Raw genomic sequence first — 18,070 nt, 5'->3', positions numbered from 1 at the left:
GTGCTTAGGCATACACAGAAAGCTTTAGTGACTATTTTTCTTTACTTTGTAACATCACAAAACTGTTTCCGAAAACACCTTCATTGCCCAAATTGAAAAGGCAGTTTGCTATGCAGGATGGAGACAGGATGATATTTGAGAAACAAAACACAAATTTCCCTTGGGCTGACAGAAATACTTGTGTGGTTTCTCAATTCCCTTGCCGGAATTATTCACCTGGGTTATGCAGCAAGCTACAAAGTGAATAAACTATAAATCCTGCAGCTGAACAACAGTAATGCAGAAGGTGCATTCATCTCTCAACAGCTCCTACATGGTTACCTGAGATTAGCCTTAACAAGATATTACACAGAACAGGGGTTGAGAGTGTATTATGGCCATATTCTCTCATGGACAACATTACCAATGGTGTGGGTGTCATGTGTCTGTGGTGGGCACAGCCAAAAGCAAAAGTAGACAAAACAACAAGTGTGACTCTAATTTTTCTTTAAGAAGACACATTCTAGCAACACAAAAGCCAGAGGTTCTATAGCAAACACACTGCTACCCCACACCCCATCTCCCTCTATCCAGTAAAGCAAAAAGCATTACCACCACTGAAGAACATGTTCCATCCTAGCAAAAACACTAAAAGAGTGCAGAACAGGGCTATTGAGGGTCACAAAAGCCAGACAGGGAGGCCTGGAGGGCTATATTTGGCATGCAGTGAAGTACTAGACCAGTGTTCCCCAAAGTGGGCAATACCTCCCCCTGGGAGGTGCTGGAACAATTCAGGGGACAGTAGTGGTTTTGGGTGCAATTGGGGGGCATTGAATAAGGGGGTGGTGGAAGCATAAAGAGGGGGGGAATTGAAAACTGTACATGCTTCATCTGTTTTATAATAGTGCTTACTGCCAGGTCAGGTCAGGTGCCGCTGCGAGATGGTGACAACGCCTCCCTGGCAGTCATGTTGGAGGCAAGAGGTTTTTCAGGTTTGGGTGAACCCTTTTTGGTTTCACCCAGGCCTGAGAAGTTGGAACACAGCTGGCATGCCTATTTGACTGCATCTTCCTGTTTGTTCAGCTAAAGAAGGTAGATTTCCGGGGGGGGGGGGGGGGGGGCTGAATAATTTTTTTTCTGAAAAGGGGTAAAAGGTAAATTTAAAGGGACCCCTGACCATTAGGTCCAGTTGTGGCCGACTCTGGGGTTGCGGCGCTCATCTCGCTTTATTGGCCGAGGGAGCTGGCGTACAGCCTCCAGGTCATTGGCCAGCATGACTAAGCCACTTCTGGCGAACCAGAGCAGCACATGGAAACGCCGTTTACCTTCCCGCCGGAGCAGTACCTATTTATCTACTTGCATTTTGATGTGCTTTCGAACTGTTAGGTTGGCAGGAGCAGGGACCGAGCAACGGGAGCTCACCCCGTCGCGGGGATTCGAACCGCCAACCTTCTGATCGGCAAGTCCCAGGCTCTGTGGTATAAACCACAGCGCCACCCGTGTCCCCTAAAAAGGGGACAGTAGACTGGGAACCTCTGTACTAGACTACCATCACTGGACTCAGCAATTGCATAGAAGAAGGAACTGAAATGCACCTAAGTCTACATTTGAAATTTCTTTCCCATCCCAAATTTGCTTTCTGTACACACAGACCTAATCAATGAATTTAAAAAAGAGAAGGTAAGTGGCATTCCTATAGCTTTACCTCCATCACCTCCCAGACGAATTCGGACTTCATCTCCCGATACATCAAGAAGTTTGGCCATGTTCACACTAGGAAGAAGAAGAGAATTCACTTGTGGAAAGCTTTTAGAAGTCAAATTCATCAATGCAATATCTCTCACATGTACATTTCCCAAATTTAGTTGGGATCACTCAAAATCATACATAAAATAGGAACACAAGAAGCTGCCTTGTAGCCAGAAAAGTGGGGCAGAATATTTCCCCAGTGTTTTGTTGTTGTTTTTCCACAGAAAATTTTGTTCTCAAAGTTCACTTGTAATAGTGGAACATACCAAATGCAAATATAATATTTGGGAAGGTTGGCAGTTTGAGAATTTTCATCTTTCTTTACTTAAATACAAGCAAAATAAGCATGCTAAATTAGAACACTCTCTAGGGCACCAGAAATTTCCCCAGTGCAAATACAAAGTTTTCTTTGTCTAATGTGCATAGGGAAAAAATTCAGAAAACTCACACCACTGCTTCTGCAAAGCAAGACTTGAGACAGGAAAACTCAACTTGATTGCAAGAAGGTGCTTTTGAGTCACAAAAAAAGCAGCTGGCACCCAGTTAGTTTGAACACTGTTCACAACTTATTTTGGAGTACAGCACCAGGTTTTTGTGAGAATGCCTTTCCAGTTCCAAATGATATTATTGGCAACCTGCTTAAGAATACTGTGCACCAAAAGGAAGCAACAGTCATGGCACATCATGGAGTGCAAGGTGCTTCAAGAAGCATGTGAGTTGGAGAGGTCCAATGTGCCCAGTCAGTTCCTTTTGTCTAGATATGTTTCCAATGTGAAGTATCTGGACCACATGGCTATTGCATCACATGGGACACAGAGCTCCTCTTATGTTCTTAGTGCACTACAGTAATTGCTTGAGAAACAATGGACAAGGACTCCCCTACCTCTGGCCTTTCTGGAGGCATCTACTATAACCAAGGTTGGAAACTTGATGCTGGGTAGGCCTTTGGTCCAATTGAATACGCCTCTCTTTACATTCATAAGATTAAACCCAATGTAGCTAGATGGATGTCTCGTATACCCCAGGTAGTGTGGTTGCTGACCTTGAGCCAGACATCCTAGAGAGTGAAGTCAAATGGGCCTTAGAAAGCATTGCTAATAACAAGGCCAGTGGAAGTGATGATATTCCAGCTGAACTATTTAAAATTTTAAAAGATGATGCTGTCAAGGTGCTACACTCAATATGCCAGCAAATTTGGAAAACTCAGCAGTGGCCAGAGGATTGGAGAAGATTAGTCTACATCCCAATCCCAAAGGAGGGAAGTACCAAAGAATGCTCCAACTACCGCACAATTGCACTCATTTCACACGCTAGCAAGGTTATGCTTAAAATTCTACAAGGCAGGTTTAAGCAGTATGTGGACCGAGAACTCCCAGAAGTGCAAGCTGGATTTAGAAGAGGCAGAGGAACCAGAGATCAAACTGCAAACATGCGCTGGATTATGGAGAAAGCTAGAGAGTTCCAGAAAGACATCTACTTCTGCTTCATTGACTATGCAAAAGCCTTTGACTGTGTTGACCACAGCAAACTATGGCAAGTTCTTAAAGAAATGGGACTGTCTGATCACCTCATCTGTCTCCTGAGAAGCTACAGTTAGAACTGGATATGGAACAACTGATTGTTTCAAAATTGGGAAAGGAGTACGGCAAGGCTGTATATTGTCTCCCTGCTTATTTAACTTATATGCAGAATTCATCATGCGAAAGGCTGGGCTGGATGAATCCCAAGCCGGAATTAAGATCGCCGGAAGAAATATCAACAACCTCAGATATGCAGATGACACAACCTTGATGGCAGAAAGTGAAGAGGAATTAAAGAACCTTTTAATGAGGGTGAAAGAGGAGAGCGCAAAATATGGTCCGAAGCTCAACATCAAAAAAACGAAGATCATGGCCACTGGTCCCATCACTTCCTGGCAAATAGAAGGGGAAGAAATGGAGGCAGTGAGAGACTTTACTTTCTTGGGTTCCATGATCACTGCAGATGGTGACAGCAGTCACAAAATTAAAAGACGCCTACTCCTTGGGAGAAAGGCGATGGCAAACCTAGACAGCATCTTAAAAAGTAGAGACATCACCTTGCCAACAAAGGTCCGTATAGTAAAAGCTATGGTTTTCCCAGTAGTGATGTATGGAAGTGAGAGCTGGACCATAAAGAAGGCTGATCGCTGAAGGATTGATGCTTTTGAATTATGGTGCTGGAGGAGACTCTTGAGAGTCCCATGGACTGCAAGAAGATCAAACCTATCCATTCTTAAGGAAATCAGCCGTGAGTGCTCACTGGAAGGACAGATCCTGAAGCTGAGGCTCCAATACTTTGGCCACCTCGTGAAAAGAAAAGACTCCCTGGAAAAGATCCTGATGCTGGGAAAGATGGAGGACACAAGGAGAAGGGGACAACAAAGGACGAGATGGTTGGACAGTGTTCTCAAAACTACAAACATGAGTCTGACCAAACTGCGGGAGGCAGTGGAAGACAGGAGTGCCTGGCGTGCTCTGGTCCATGGGGTCACGGAGAGTCGGACACGACTAAACAACAACAACAACAACAAGCTAGAGTTGTAATTTCTCTCTCAATAAAAACAAATAAATTTTTGGATCTTAAGCTTTTTCAAGCCTGGAGAGAAGCATTAGTCATTTATTAAATGTTTCAAAATCAAGCTCCCTTCAGACCCAGTTCCCCCTTCCTGCAGACTGGCATCAACAGCAGAGAAAATAGGTAACCTGTGGAAAAATCCTTGGAGAACCACACACACAGAAAGAGATAGAGAGCGCTTTTACTTGTTTTAAAAAACTGTTTAGGACGAAGCCTTGGAGTAGGTGGAAAGAGGTGAAAGAATTAGTAATTTGTCCATGTTGTTGTGTGCTGGACCCAGGCTGCAATGGTCATCATGCTTGCTTGTTAGCAATCTATTTCTACACCTGAGTCAGGAGGTGGCTGACAGCCTTAATGGCAATTTGCCTCTGAGGCTGGAGGCTCCACTCAACTCTTCTGGACAATACCAACATTGTGGGTGCAAAAATTTGCCTAGTCTCCTTCAAAAGTTATACAAAGAGTCACACCCCCACAGACCTGGAAAAGAGGGTTACATATCCCCCTCCACCCACCAAACCATCTTTGGTAGCACACACCTCACACACCCGCTTTTCCAGTAGCAAAAATACAATAGTGGTGATAATGGATTCAACAACAAACCACAGGTGTGTGGGTGTGTGATTTTAAAAAAAACCCAGTGGGAGAAAAAGATAGTTTTCCAAGAGGGGTCTTAACAAAAGGCATTAAGGGTCGCCAGCCACAGGTAACACCAAGGAGTGGGGGGCGGGGGCAGTGGCCCTTAATGCCTTCTGTCAAGCTCCCTCCCCGCTTGGAAAACAATCATTTTCATCCCACTAAAGTGGGGGGGGGGGGGTGTCATTAAAACCAGGGCAGATTTGAGTTAAATCAATTCGATTTAAAACACGATTTAAAACACTAGTCAAGAAGACTTGATTTAAATCATTTTTTTTTTACAGAAAGACTCATTCTTGCTGGTATAATCTTAATATTTACAACCGGATGAAGGTTTCTTTTCTGAAATAATAAATTTTCAGAGTAGTTTTTACAGTTATATCAAAAATTACTGATTTGGTTATGCTATTAGAAATACATAAGACAGATAATTATGGAATTATTGTGAGGTTTAGTAAGTTAACTGTTTATATTTGGACAACTTTTCTGCTGTAATTTATTGGAAGGAGAAAAACAAACATTTCCTTAATAACAATTTAAACAATTTAACTAAAACAATAACATTATAGCATATGTATCCATGTTTGTTAACTCATGTGGTTAATTTTTTTTTTAAAAAAAGTACCTTAGACTTAAATCCTTATTTCCTGATGAACAGCCTTTGGACTATAACGTAACTTAAACAGAAAACTATCTTTAGAAAGATTTTTCCTCCAAAAGCATTTTATTTTAAAAATCCGATTTTAATTTTTAAAAATCCGATTTTAATTTTTAAAAATCATTTTTGTCCACCCTGATTAAAACACATACACATTCCTTGCCAACACACACCTCTCCCACTGCCTTCCTCGGCAGCAATAGCCAATCATTTGATGCCCTTTTAAATGCCCTCCCCCAAGGCGATGCGCAGATACACTGCCTCTGAGGGTGGAGGCTCCACTGTACTGTAACAAGGAACAACGGTGTGGGAGAGGAAGGGACGGAGAGGGGAAGAGAGTGGTACTGGCCTTGAATGCCTTCTCTTCGGTCAAGCCCCCACCTCTGGGAATATTTTTTTCCTCCCACAAGGGGGGGGGGTATTAAATCTCTCTCTCTCTCTCTCTCTCTAACACACTCACACACACACCTCTTTTCACGCCCGTGCGAACACGCCACGGGTAGTAAAGAGTTAGAATTAAACTCCAACTCGCCCTCGTCCTCCTCCACCCCCCTCCCTCCATCTAACGGTTCTAACGGTCTCCGCCTCCCTCGCGAAGGTACCTGCCGCTGAACTCCAATGGCAAGGTGGGGTCTTCCCCCGGCAGCGAGTCCATAGCTGGAAACACGGGAGAGAGAGAGGTGAGGAGGGGCGAGCGGCTGCTCCGACTTCCCCGGCGGCGACCCGGGCTGTTATTGTCCGAGTTTGGCGGCTGGCTCGGAATTCAAACGGCCTCAGCGGCGCCCCCCGCCATCTTGATGAAGCCGCGAGAGACGCCCTGGCAAAAGCTGCGCAGTTAACCCTATGGCTTGCCGCCATCTTTCCCTGCCTACTTCCATTGAGAGAGGGCGTTTTGAGCGCCATCTTTGTCAAGGGAATTATGTGGCACGTCGCAGCCGATAGGCGGGTGAATGTAAAGCAGGGTTTTTTTCGGCGAGGCGGAAGCTGAGCCGTCATATTTGTTCCGGGTACGCGGCGCATGCCGGCAGGAAGCGACGACACGATACGGGCATTTTTTTTCTCCAGGAAGAGGCGTGGCATGTGGGGGGGGAGGGGTAGTTGAGGCAATCTGAAGCAGGAGGATTGGAAATAAAAGCGGGAAAGATTATTTTCTCTCCTGCCGAAGCAATACATTCAGAACACATTTAATTAGAATTGTAGAGTTGGGAGGGATTCCGATAGTCATCTAGTCCAACCCCCTGCAATGCAGGAATCTTATCTAAAGCATCCGTGCATAGCTGTCAAATTTTCCCTTTTCTTGCGAGGAATCCTATTCGGAATGAGGGAATTTACCTTAAGAAAAGGGAAACGTTGACAGCTATGCATCCATGAAGTTGGCCATCAAGGAAGGAGAGCCCACCACCTCTTGTGGGAGCCCGTTCCACTTTCGAACAGCTCTTAACCTTAACAGTTAACAGTTCTTCCTGATGCCCAACATCCTGACCACTACACAATGCTACCAGTTCTCTGTTTCTTAATAATTAAAAATACTGATCACAATGCTCAAGTCCCCAAGTAACCATTCTCTATTATTATTATTATTAATACCCCACCAATCTTAAAAGATGTCACCATACAAATCATTAACTCGGTTATGTAGTTCTCTTTTACTATGCAAAGACAGAAGTGTTACTTCCTAACTTGCTAATATGTTGTAATTAATATTATTACTATTAAAGATTTTTGGGGTTACAAAAGTACATTCATTGTCTCTATTTTCAGGTCGTAGAGTCTTCTACAAATAAGTTATGATACGGAAGGGGGGGCATGTCTTCTTCACCTCCTTCTCTACAATATATCCATTTATTTCCAATTGTCAATGACAAAAGGGACTAAAATCTATAAAATTCATAGAAAATCAACGTGCCAATTTGCTCAATTTCTCTAGGACTCCATGACACATTCCCTGTCCTCCATAATCCCTCAAGCAAGGTGTCAAGACCCTAATCCTGTCAAATCACTCTGCCAAGCCTTTTCTCTGGGCTATGCCAGGTGGCAGACTATGCATACATGGACCATTGTCTTCTCATCACCGGTACTCAGGATGTGCTTATCTACGCATATCTCCAGCTCTGCATATTCCCCCCTCCCTCCTCCATATGTTAATCCTGTGTAACCCAACCTCTTCTTAATATATTCATGATGTAATCTGTGTAACCCAACCTCTTCTTAATGTATTCATGATGTAACTGGGATGTATTTTGCACTGTATTCTGGGACATGGAGGGAAGTTTCAAAAATTCATGTCACCCCTTTCTCGCTGTTCAATCTCGCCTTGAACCTGTTGCGCAATAAACATGGATCTTCTGCAGTTTGCTCCTGATTCCGGCTGAACTCATTTTCCTCCGCAGGGACCAGCGGACTTAGTCCGACGAGCTGGGTGGCAGAGCAGCCTCGCACCCAGATTTTACCGTAACAGTTAAGTGAGACATTATACAGTATAAGGTTGGGGGAGAAGAGGGAAGAGGGTGGTAAACTTACATTCTTTTACTTAATCCAAGCACCACTTCGATAGGTTCCCTTCCTATTGGTTTTTATTTTCTCTTGGCAGCGGGGGGGGGGGCATGGTTGGCTGGCTGCAGTGACATTTGTCTCCGTGGTGAGGGGGTGGATTGTTGGGTCAAGTTATTGATTTGTAAGCAGTTGATGGGTTCTTGTTATCTTGTTGGGCTGCGCATGTAATAAAGGGGAGCCATACCAGGGTGAAGGTGCCCTTGTCTTTTTGTCCCCATGTCGGTTTCAATCTGCTGGTTAGCTTTTCTAGTAAGGTTTCCCATACGATTTGGTACCAGTGATCCGTGTTCACTCCTGTCAGGTCTTGTTTCACTATTTAATGATTTCCAACATTTACATGCGAAGCAGCAGTGTTTTACATATATGTACATGTAAGGTAAAGGGACCCCTGACCATTAGGTCCAGTTGTAGCCGACTCTGGGATTGTGGCGCTCATCTCGCTTTATTGGCCAAAGGAGCCGGCGTTTGTCCGCAGACAGCTTCCGGATCATGTGGCCAGCATGACTAAGCCGCTTCTGGTGAACCAGAGCAGCGCACGGAAATGCCATTTACCTTCCCGCTGCAGCGGTACCTATTTATCTACTTGCACTTTGACGTGCTTTCAAACTGCTAGGTTGGCAGGAGCAGGGACTGAGCAACGGGAGCTCACCCCATCTCGGGGATTCAAACTGCCGACCTGATCGGCAAGTCCTAGGCTTTGTGGTTTAACCCACAGCGCCACCCGCGTCCCTATATGTACATGTCCTGACATCCAATTTCACTAGTTTCTTCAAACATCTCTAGTTTTGTTTAGCGTTAAGCAGTCTCTCTTCTACACCTCCAGCTGCTACTTTCAACAGGTTATAAGAATTCTAAGGTCTCAAATATAGATAAATGTTCATAAATGCAGAAAGTAAACACACATACATAAACCACATGTCTGAAATAGTACAGGAGAGCAATCCTGAAGCGCTCTTGATTTTTTTAAACCTCTTTTGTTGACCACCAGCATTACGTTTTCCATTTTTAAGTTCGGAATAAAGTAGTTGCTTCGAAAGATGATAATCAGGCATCTGAACAACATGACCAGTCCAATGAAGTTGATGCTGAAGAGTCATTGCTTCGACACTGGTGATCTTTGCTTCTTCCAGTACACAAGGGGCATTATCACAATTAAGGACCAAATGGAGAGGCTTGGAGGACCACATCCCCCCAACACATACACACACATCAAACACCTAAGGCTTGCCCTCACCCCCACTTTAGCAGAAATCTGGACCCCTCCAACTGTGATTCTATATATTTTACCACAGCATCGCAGGGCTATGATAGAGGTGGTGAAACAGTATCGTTTTGAAGCAGTTAAAGACTTCCCTGCCACTAATAAGATCAGCATTGTTTCAGCCTTATTTCAATTAGCCGCACATTTCAGGAGATTAAACCATTCTTAAACCATTTGACCAGCAAATTGTTATTGGCAAGGTTCCAGTACTACAAAGAATCAGTATCAATGTTGTGAGTTTTTGTAGTTTAAATAATAATAATAAAGTTGTCTGGTCATTAGACCAGCATCTGTTGAAGGGATAAAATGTGAACTCTGAAGGTGTTCAAGTTTGAGCTACAGAGGCCTGCTTCTAGGATTAGGATTAGTTCTAGTCTCTCGTGCATTGGATGGGACTCTGACTAAATAAGCATATGGTGTCTGGAAGCTAGCTAACAGAGGGAAGACAATCCTGAATTATCCAGGCACCATTATTTTTGTGGAGTGGGATTGAAGTAGAAGGCAGGAGCAGAGTGGGCCGCTTTTTCTATTGTTCTGCACTCCTCAGTTTGGAGTGGAGAGCCAATGCACGGGCAGGACAAATAGGGTTTAAATACCTTTGGATGGGGAACACAGTGGCTTTGTACATAAGATGATAAGCAGAGCTCTGCTAAGTCAGGTCAGCGACATCTAGCCAGCATCCTGTTCTCACAACAGCCAACCAGATGTCTCCAGGGAGCACACAAGCAGGACCTGAATGCAATAGCACTCTCCCAATTTGTGTTTCCCAGGAACTGGGATTCAAAGAGATACTGCCTCTGACAGTGGAGGGGCAGCATAGTCATCATGGCTAGTAGTAGTAATATGCTTTATTTACAAATGTACAGAACACAGTGGGGGCAAAAGGGTAGCTTTTCAGCAGCAGCAGATCCAAGAACTTGTGAAGACATTCTGTGGCTCTGCCTCCACCCCACAAAAAAATGTTTCAGCTAACACCAGCTAGAAAGTCTTGGCATCTCTGCTCTTCTGTATGTTCACACTAGTGTTTCTCTCTTGCATGTGCATATATACACACACCTTCCATCAGCTTCAGGGGCGTCACTTCCTCCCATTCCAACAGCTCTAGACCAGGGATGTGAGTACAGGGCCGTCTTTAGCAGATGCAGCACCGGGGTGCAAATATCTGCTCAGCACCCCCAAATTACCATGGATAGTGGGGTGGTGAATCTGTGCACTGCCAGCCATGGGCGGGGGTGTACAACTCTCTTCCATGCCACTGCAGGAGAGCAATCCCCGCAGAGGCTTGGGAAGGAAGCTGCAGGTCTGGAGGGACACATTATCCCCCTGAACCTGAGATTCACCACCCCTGATTTAAAATGTCTGCAGAAGCTGTATATGACCCATTCACAGGCTTTATTTAAAAAACAAAACAAAGGCAAAAGCCAAACTGGAATAGATACAAATTATATACATTTTATTTTAATTCATTTTAAATAACACTTTTCAGTATAAATTCCAACATATATTCTGATCATACATTTGATCCCTCCCATCGCGCGCACCCCCACCCCCCAGCCATTTGTCAAATAAAGCTCAACATATGCTCAGAAATCAGGGGCATAAATTATGGCTGGTGGATAGTCCTTGGGGACAGTGAGTTCAACTTATATTCAGTTCAGTAGCCCAAAGCTTGTTATATGATTTGGAGATATAAGCAGTTGAGTTTTCTGACGTTTTGAATGCTTTTAAAGTTTAGGTTGCTGCAGTACAGATATTTTATTACAGGAAATTTTTTTTCTTAGGTTCTCTGTGTTAAATTATTGCTGTGGCTTATTATATCTCTTTTGTTTGGCATACATTTAAAGCATATGGCTTCCCAAAAAGAACCTTCGGAACCAAGAACTTCACTAAGCTACAATTCCCAGCACCCTCAACAAACTACAGTTGCCAGGATTCTTTGGGGGAAAGCCATATGCTCTGAATGCACTTTAAATGTATGGTATGGATGTGACCAATGAGTTGGAATAAAATTTCAGGGCAAAAAGGTCTTGGCCAACCATGCTTCTGAGATCATCATACCTGTTTCATAAATTTAGCATATTTTTTGGCCTGATCTAATGCAGTGCCTATTTCACTACACAATTCATGCTGCCTCTCTACAGTTAAATTTCATGCAGTTATTTCTAGCTATGGTAGTTCATTAGATTCTAATTTTAAAAAAAACACGAACGAACACTGGCCTGCTATTTCTGTTTGGACACAAGTGCATCCAAGTGTGATTATGGAGCAGCATATGGAGAAGAGGCAAAACCTGTCACTGGGTAGGTCATTGAGATTACATTTGCCTTCACCCAAACCAGCTATGGCATAGATTGACATGGCTCAAAGTCATTAGTTTAAGATCATAGCCAGAGCAAGATGAAAGGACCGTAAGCCTTTGGCCACCATGGGTAACTTACAGTTCCTTCAGTCTTCTCCATTCACACCAGGCAACAGTATCACTTCCTTGAATCTGAGTAGCATCACATAGGGGTACATACATACTATACTACAATACCCCCACAAAAAATGGTTTAACTTCTAATGGATTCCCCTAAGGAACTCTGGCAGCCTGGGGAGAGTGCACTGAATTCTCCTTTAGAAATGCCCAAATGTATCCAGAGTACAGCAATAGGCCTTCTATGGATGGGGAACCTCCCAGAAGTAGTTTACTCCCGCACTCATGAGCCCCAGCCAACATGGCGAATAGTGAAGGACAATGGGAGTTGTAATCCAACTGCATCTGGAGGGCTACAGGTTCCCCACCCCTGATATATACTCTCAAATTGTTGCTTCTAAAATCTTACACAATGCTGAAACATCACCCACTGTTTGGTGGTTCCATTATTACACGTCACAGGTTTGATAGGTCGGCATACTCTCGCCATGGTAGACATTTGTGTGTGGAACTCACTTAAGGTGAGCTGGGTTTCACATCCATGAAATGTGTCCAAATGCTCAAAACATGCACTCATCTGCCATATGTTTTAAGAGCTGAAGCCAGGGATTCTTTGGAAGATTCCTCCCCAATGCTGGTCCGTTAAGGCAGGGATGTGGAAACCTGTGGCCCTCTGGATGTGGTTGGACTCCAACTCCCACCAGCCCTAGCCAGTATCACCAATGGACAGGTATGATGGGAGTTGCAGTCCAGCAACCGCTGGAGGGCACCAGGTTCCATTTCCCTAGTTTCCACCAATTGGCAACTGGTGTTCAGATTCTTGGACCGAAGTCCTTCCTAGCGCTACCCAGCGATGCCAAAGATTGAATCTGGAACCTTTTGCCTGCTAGAAGTTGAAGGTCTCCTTATATGTAGGCTGCAGTAGAAGATATTTGACCTTCTGGACTTTCAAAGGTTTTTTCTATGCAAGAAAAGGGGGGAGCCTGAGGTTCTCCGGATGTTGCTGGATTCCAACTCCCACCTGCCCCAGCCAGTATGACCAAAGTTAGGACTGTGAGTTCATAAAATTGTAGAGCAGGAAGGAGCAAGGGTCTAGTCCAGCCCCCTGCAGTACAGGAATCTTTTGCCCAACATAGGGCTCAAACCCATGACCCTGAGATGATGAGTCTCATGCTCTACTGACTGAGCTATCAATCATGAATTGTAATTCAGCAGCATCTGGAGTGCCACAGGTTCTGCATCCCTGCCTAAAGAGGACAGAATCCATAGTAGCACCATATCCTAGCTAAGAAACAAGAACACCCCCCTTATGATGCAGGCCAGCTAGTGCCCTCTAGATGTCTTTGGACTCCAGTTCCCACTGCCTGTGAGCATTGGCCATGCTGGCTGGGACTAATGGGAGTTGTACTATGAAACACCTGGAAGCACCAGGTTGGGGGAGGCTAATGAGAGTTTACAGTGCATATGAAGTGAAGTTTCCCCACAGACATATGCAGAAAATAATTTTTTATTACACTATTTAATGTAAGAGTGCCACGAGTGTAAATTGGAAGGGTGGTACCTTATTATTTTTCCTCCAGAATCCTTTGCAGTGAAACCAGGACAGCTAAACTCATTTACACTTGCAATATGGCCAGTTCCTTGTTGGGATCCACACTAGCTCTGGGAGACTGGGAAGGGTTGAAAGGAGCAGATAAGACTTTGCAAAGCCATCAAGGAAAGGAAAGGCAAGGCAAGGCAGCTTTCAAAACAAAACAAACATGGAAGGTTGATATAGGGTGGAACATTTGAGAGATAACAGTTGGTTTCAAGTAGAGAAGGTGATAAAAATTGACACACACTTTTTCCGGTGGAACACTTAAATACATAGTGTTCTCTCCTGCAAACTCCCACACTTGTTCTTTTGAAGACTGATTCAGCTTTTCTCCCTGCATGCACCCACCCACCCACAGGAAGCAAGCATGCACATTCTGTCAATGGTCGCCTCAATATTGTTATTGCAGGAAGGATTGAAGTGCCTGCTGGGAAATTTAGATTTGTGGAATTAAAGCGGATTCAAGCACTTTGTCCTCAACTGCACAGGCTGCCTTAGGAGGGAATGTCCACGTGGCACATACAATTCTCCCCAGTCCTCAGTTTCCGCCACCTGACAGGGGCACGCTTTGGTAATCTTTTTGTAATATGGCACCGTGTGACACCAAAATTTGGCACCCCCAAATGGATCTTCTTAATCATAGATCTTCTCAATTTTGCACCCTCTCGGCTCGGCACCCTGTGCAGGGGAACTGCCCGCACCACCTTAAATGCAGCACTGTACCTGAGGTGGCTGGCTCCATCTGCCTAATAGCAGAGCTGATCCAGCTGACCCAAGACATTGTGCTGCCTGAGGCAAATGGTAAGAAAACACCTCCCTCCCTGTTCCACCTAGAGAAGCCAACTGTACTGGAGCTGAATCTGATTTTATATTTATTTATTAATATTATTAATTAAATTTGTATATCGCCCTATACCCACAGGTCTCAACACTGCTCAACACTGATTTCAACACTGATGACAGGGCAGTATCTGCCATCACACCTGAGAGCAGCAGCCTGGCTTCTGCCCTTTAGCACTTCACTGCTGCTTCCCACCTTGCACGTGCTGCCTCACTGTGCCTACTAGAACACCCAGCCTTGATTATCCATGTTCCCACTTGGTGCTGAGAATTTCAATGTGGCAAAACGTTGACATCAATTTAGAAGGATCATTGGATAGAGGAGAGAGCTATATGTCATGTTATGTACTGAGTTGAATAGGATCCAAAAGGCAGCAGTCTGATTGGTCCTAGAACAATAGGATTCAGAATGCAGCAGTCTGAGGTGGCGGTGTTGCGGTGCTGTGTGTGGCGGTCAGATCAGCAGGATCCCATCCTCATTGCCAGTGAAATATACTTGGAGTCGAGAGTGGATTTCATGCTCTTTATTCAGCTCATAGTGGTGAGGAGGAAAATGGAAGTTCCCCCAGAATGTCTGCTTCATATACATTATTTACACAATGGGCCCCACGTGATTGGCTAATTCTGGGATTCACCTGTAGGCCAATCAGGTTGCATATTCACTTCCACCTGGAGCTGGATTGGGTGGCTCCTGTGGACCAATCAGACTGCTGCATTCTGAACCCTATTGTTCTAGGACAAATCAGACTGCTGTATTCTGAATCCGATTGTTCTAGGACCAATCAGACTGCTGCATTCTGAATCCTATTATTCTAGGACCAATCAGACTGCTGCATTTTGGATCCTATTCAACTCGGTACATAACATGTCATTTCCCCACCACTGGAGAGTGGGAAGCATTCTGAGAGCCTGATCCTGCTCCTGTACAAAACCAGGAGCCCCAGACAGGTTGTCATTGACAGCCCAATGAGATTCCAGAGAGTGTCTGCAATGCAGAATCTGTAAAGCCCACACGGAACCGAATCTGACTTTCCACACTTCAACAGATGTAACCCATTTTTGAATGTATGTCTCCCTATCCTCCATCAACACAAGTGGGTGTGTCACAGTTGTGTGGGCAAAAGAAGGACGACGTACCTTAGCATGCCTTTTGGGGAACATATTTCAAAAGTTCAAGCATTCCCCCACGCACACACATTTGCACTAAAACAGTTTTTGCTAATGTCAGCAAAAAGATGAACAATATAAACATACTTGTAAAAATGGTGCTGACTGGAAAGCTATACCAAAGCAAAGAGGTGTAATTTTAAACAGTTTGATTGCTTCTTGTGCTGTGGATGCAGAGGTAGAGAACTCTGAATGAAAGAGGGTTCCAGGGACTGGCAGAAGATAGAGGAGTGGGGAGATATGCGGGCAGAAGAGACAGAGAGGGAGCACGATCAAATGCGGGGGGGCATTAATTGGGGGGGGGGTTCTGTGCCACCTGTGAGACAACAGCTAGCAAAGGAGGAAGAAGAAGGTTGGGAACAGGAGACCAGGCAGCCAGAGCAAGCGGGGAAGTAACAGGAGGACCTGGGGCCTGGTGAGCCTTCAGATTTTCTGGAGGGGGTCCTATCACATCAGCCAAGGGAGTGGATGGGGAAACAAATACTATTTCCCCCTTTTGTACGCTGGGCTGCTCTCTACACATGCCTATTCCTCTTTGTCCAGACAAGCCAAAAGGCTTTATCATTCTTCAAAATACACATTCCAGCCAACCAAAAACACTCAAGCAGGGTATGAGGTAAGGCCATGGCCTGGGGACAGAGGCAGCCTGTTCTGTTATACCGCCTGAGACAAAATGGGAAGGAACCGGCCCCTTCCCCCACAGATCCCCCACAGGATTCTACCACCCAAGGCAGCTGCCTCAGTCTGACTCATGGGCAGGGCGGCCCTGCCTGAGGAGAGCCTTGAAGGTCAAAGAGGCCTGGAGGGTCACATTTGGCGCCCAAGCCAGAGGTTCCTCCTCACCCCTGCTGTAGACGTTCAAACAAAAAAATAAAAAAAGAGGGAGGAACGATCAATTTAAGATCAGAAAGTTAGTCATATTATCAGAAGAGGAAAAAGTTAGCAACAAACCTTTGCCGGAGGCCCAGCTCCAACAATATTGCCATTGAAATTTACAGCACTTTAATACAATACTTGCTTATTTGTTGTTGCTTTGAGTTCTGTGTTTGTTTTTTGTTTTTACAATGCTGTGGGTGGCTGTACAGATAAAATCTACGTGATAAAATATGTCATTTTTGTACAAATAGTTTACAAATACATTGCAGAGGAAGCTTTGTTACATTCTGTATACAGGCCGTTTCCACACCAGATTGGAGACTCGGGGAACAACGCTCTTGCAATGTCCTCACTAGCATCCCTTGGGAGAATCAGAGTTCAACAAAGCTAAGAAAATAAACAGATTCTTGCATTTTAAATAGCATCATCATCACGTTTGAAGGAAGGTTGCAGAAAAAGTACAACACTCTCACCCATTTCTTTACTCCTAAGGTCAAAGCATAAATGCCAACTTTCAGAGCTCTTGGTTTCTATCAGCGCATCTTTTCACCAGTGACTTTTCTTTTTTTAAAAGAAGAAGAAGAAGAAGAAGCAAAACTCTTTTAAGAGCACAAAACAAAGTTCTGGGAATCCACCCCCAGCCCCCCCCCCCGGCTCTCCAAACCATAAAAGCCATTTCCCATAATTTATGTGACAATGGCTACATTTCAAAACAAGAGTTTAAAATCAGGCGTCCAGTGTTTCAACATAGCTTTTGATTGGCGATGAGATGACGTCTTGGTATATGCCTTCATCATTTCATACAAAAATATATTTCAAAGCAACTCCATTTTTTAAAATACAAGTTTATATCCATAGTGGCAAGGATGGATTTTGATGGGAAACAATGAATTGAATACAATCTGTAAATTTACCTGAAACTCCTTTATTATCTCCAGTGTCCAACACTGTGTGTGTGTGTGTGTGTGTGTGTGTGTGTGTGTGTACCCCAAAGCCTGGCCACAGCCAATGCTGGGAAAGTTATTTAGTCCTCTTGCCTTGAACGCTGGTGTCATTGACTGGTGTCCCTCCCAACAGGCACTGCACTGGTTTGCTCCACTTACAAGATTTCGAAGTAAACTCTCAACCCTGCTTTCGTTAAGCCTTGTAGTTATGCATGGGAGTGGCCAACGCCAGCTGGCCATTGGGTGCCACCTCGTTGCCATCGTCCTCCAACAGGCCTGAGACATCAGCATTGGGGATGCTATCATGGTAGCTGCTGAAACTGATGTTGTCCTCCTTGAGTTCAATGGTCCAAAAGGGGGCATTCAGCTTCCTGTTCTGATATTCGCGGTATGTGTAGACAGCACCCACAAATCCCATCAGCAGAACCACGAGGATAATAATGACAGTAAGGATGATGATATTGAACTGGGTCCATGATACATCAGCTAAAGTAGAAGTACTATTGTCAGAGGAACTGATGGGGGAAACTGTCTGTACCATCGGAGGCTGGGGTAATGTGCTGTTGGTGGCTGAATATGATGTTGATACACTGATGTTTATAGTTGGAGGAGTCAACCCTCTGCCTTCAGGACCAGGAACATATTCTAGAGAATTTTTTTAAAAAGGCAAATATGGCAAAGTGAGTGTATTCTTATTATTATTAAGCATCAAACACATCCATTAACCAACATCACTGCAGGTCAACAGCATTTCCCGGCCCATTTTCCAGTAATTAATAAATACTTACCAATTCAGAAAGGACAA

The 18,070-nt window shown here is 44.4% G+C and overlaps 2 protein-coding genes across 8 annotated transcripts in view; both read right to left on the bottom strand.

Moving 5' to 3' along the window:
• Positions 1-6,640, bottom strand: part of CDK5RAP2 (CDK5 regulatory subunit associated protein 2) — a 125,465-nt gene extending 118,825 nt beyond the window's left edge. For 4 of the 6 annotated variants that reach the window (XM_083422825.1, XM_083422828.1, XM_083422826.1 and 1 more), the window contains exons 1-2: positions 6,217-6,640; positions 1,685-1,752 (exon numbers count right to left, since the gene is read on the bottom strand). In XM_083422825.1, coding sequence (XP_083278951.1) covers positions 1,685-1,752; positions 6,217-6,269 — 121 coding nt within the window. In that variant the 5' untranslated portion in view covers positions 6,270-6,640. The other 2 variants (XM_083422827.1, XM_083422830.1) reach the window with 2 other exon arrangements.
• A 4,987-nt stretch (positions 6,641-11,627) lies between these two features.
• Positions 11,628-18,070, bottom strand: part of MEGF9 (multiple EGF like domains 9) — an 83,997-nt gene continuing 77,554 nt past the window's right edge. Inside the window, exons 6-7 of one of the 2 annotated variants that reach the window (XR_014507085.1) lie at positions 15,107-17,910; positions 11,628-15,068 (exon numbers count right to left, since the gene is read on the bottom strand). Coding sequence is in view for 1 of the 2 variants with exons in the window: in XM_083423064.1 (XP_083279190.1) it covers positions 17,459-17,910 (452 nt within the window). In the remaining variant the exon portion in view is untranslated. Of the gene's footprint in view, positions 17,911-18,070 lie in introns of both variants that reach the window. The other variant, XM_083423064.1, reaches the window with a different exon arrangement.

This window comes from Podarcis tiliguerta (genome assembly GCF_965153285.1).
Source record: "Podarcis tiliguerta genome assembly, chromosome: Z".
NCBI classification, from domain to species: Eukaryota; Metazoa; Chordata; class Lepidosauria; order Squamata; family Lacertidae; genus Podarcis; species Podarcis tiliguerta.
The sequence above is the reverse complement of the archived record's forward strand: the minus strand, read 5'-3'. Positions and strand labels throughout refer to the sequence as shown.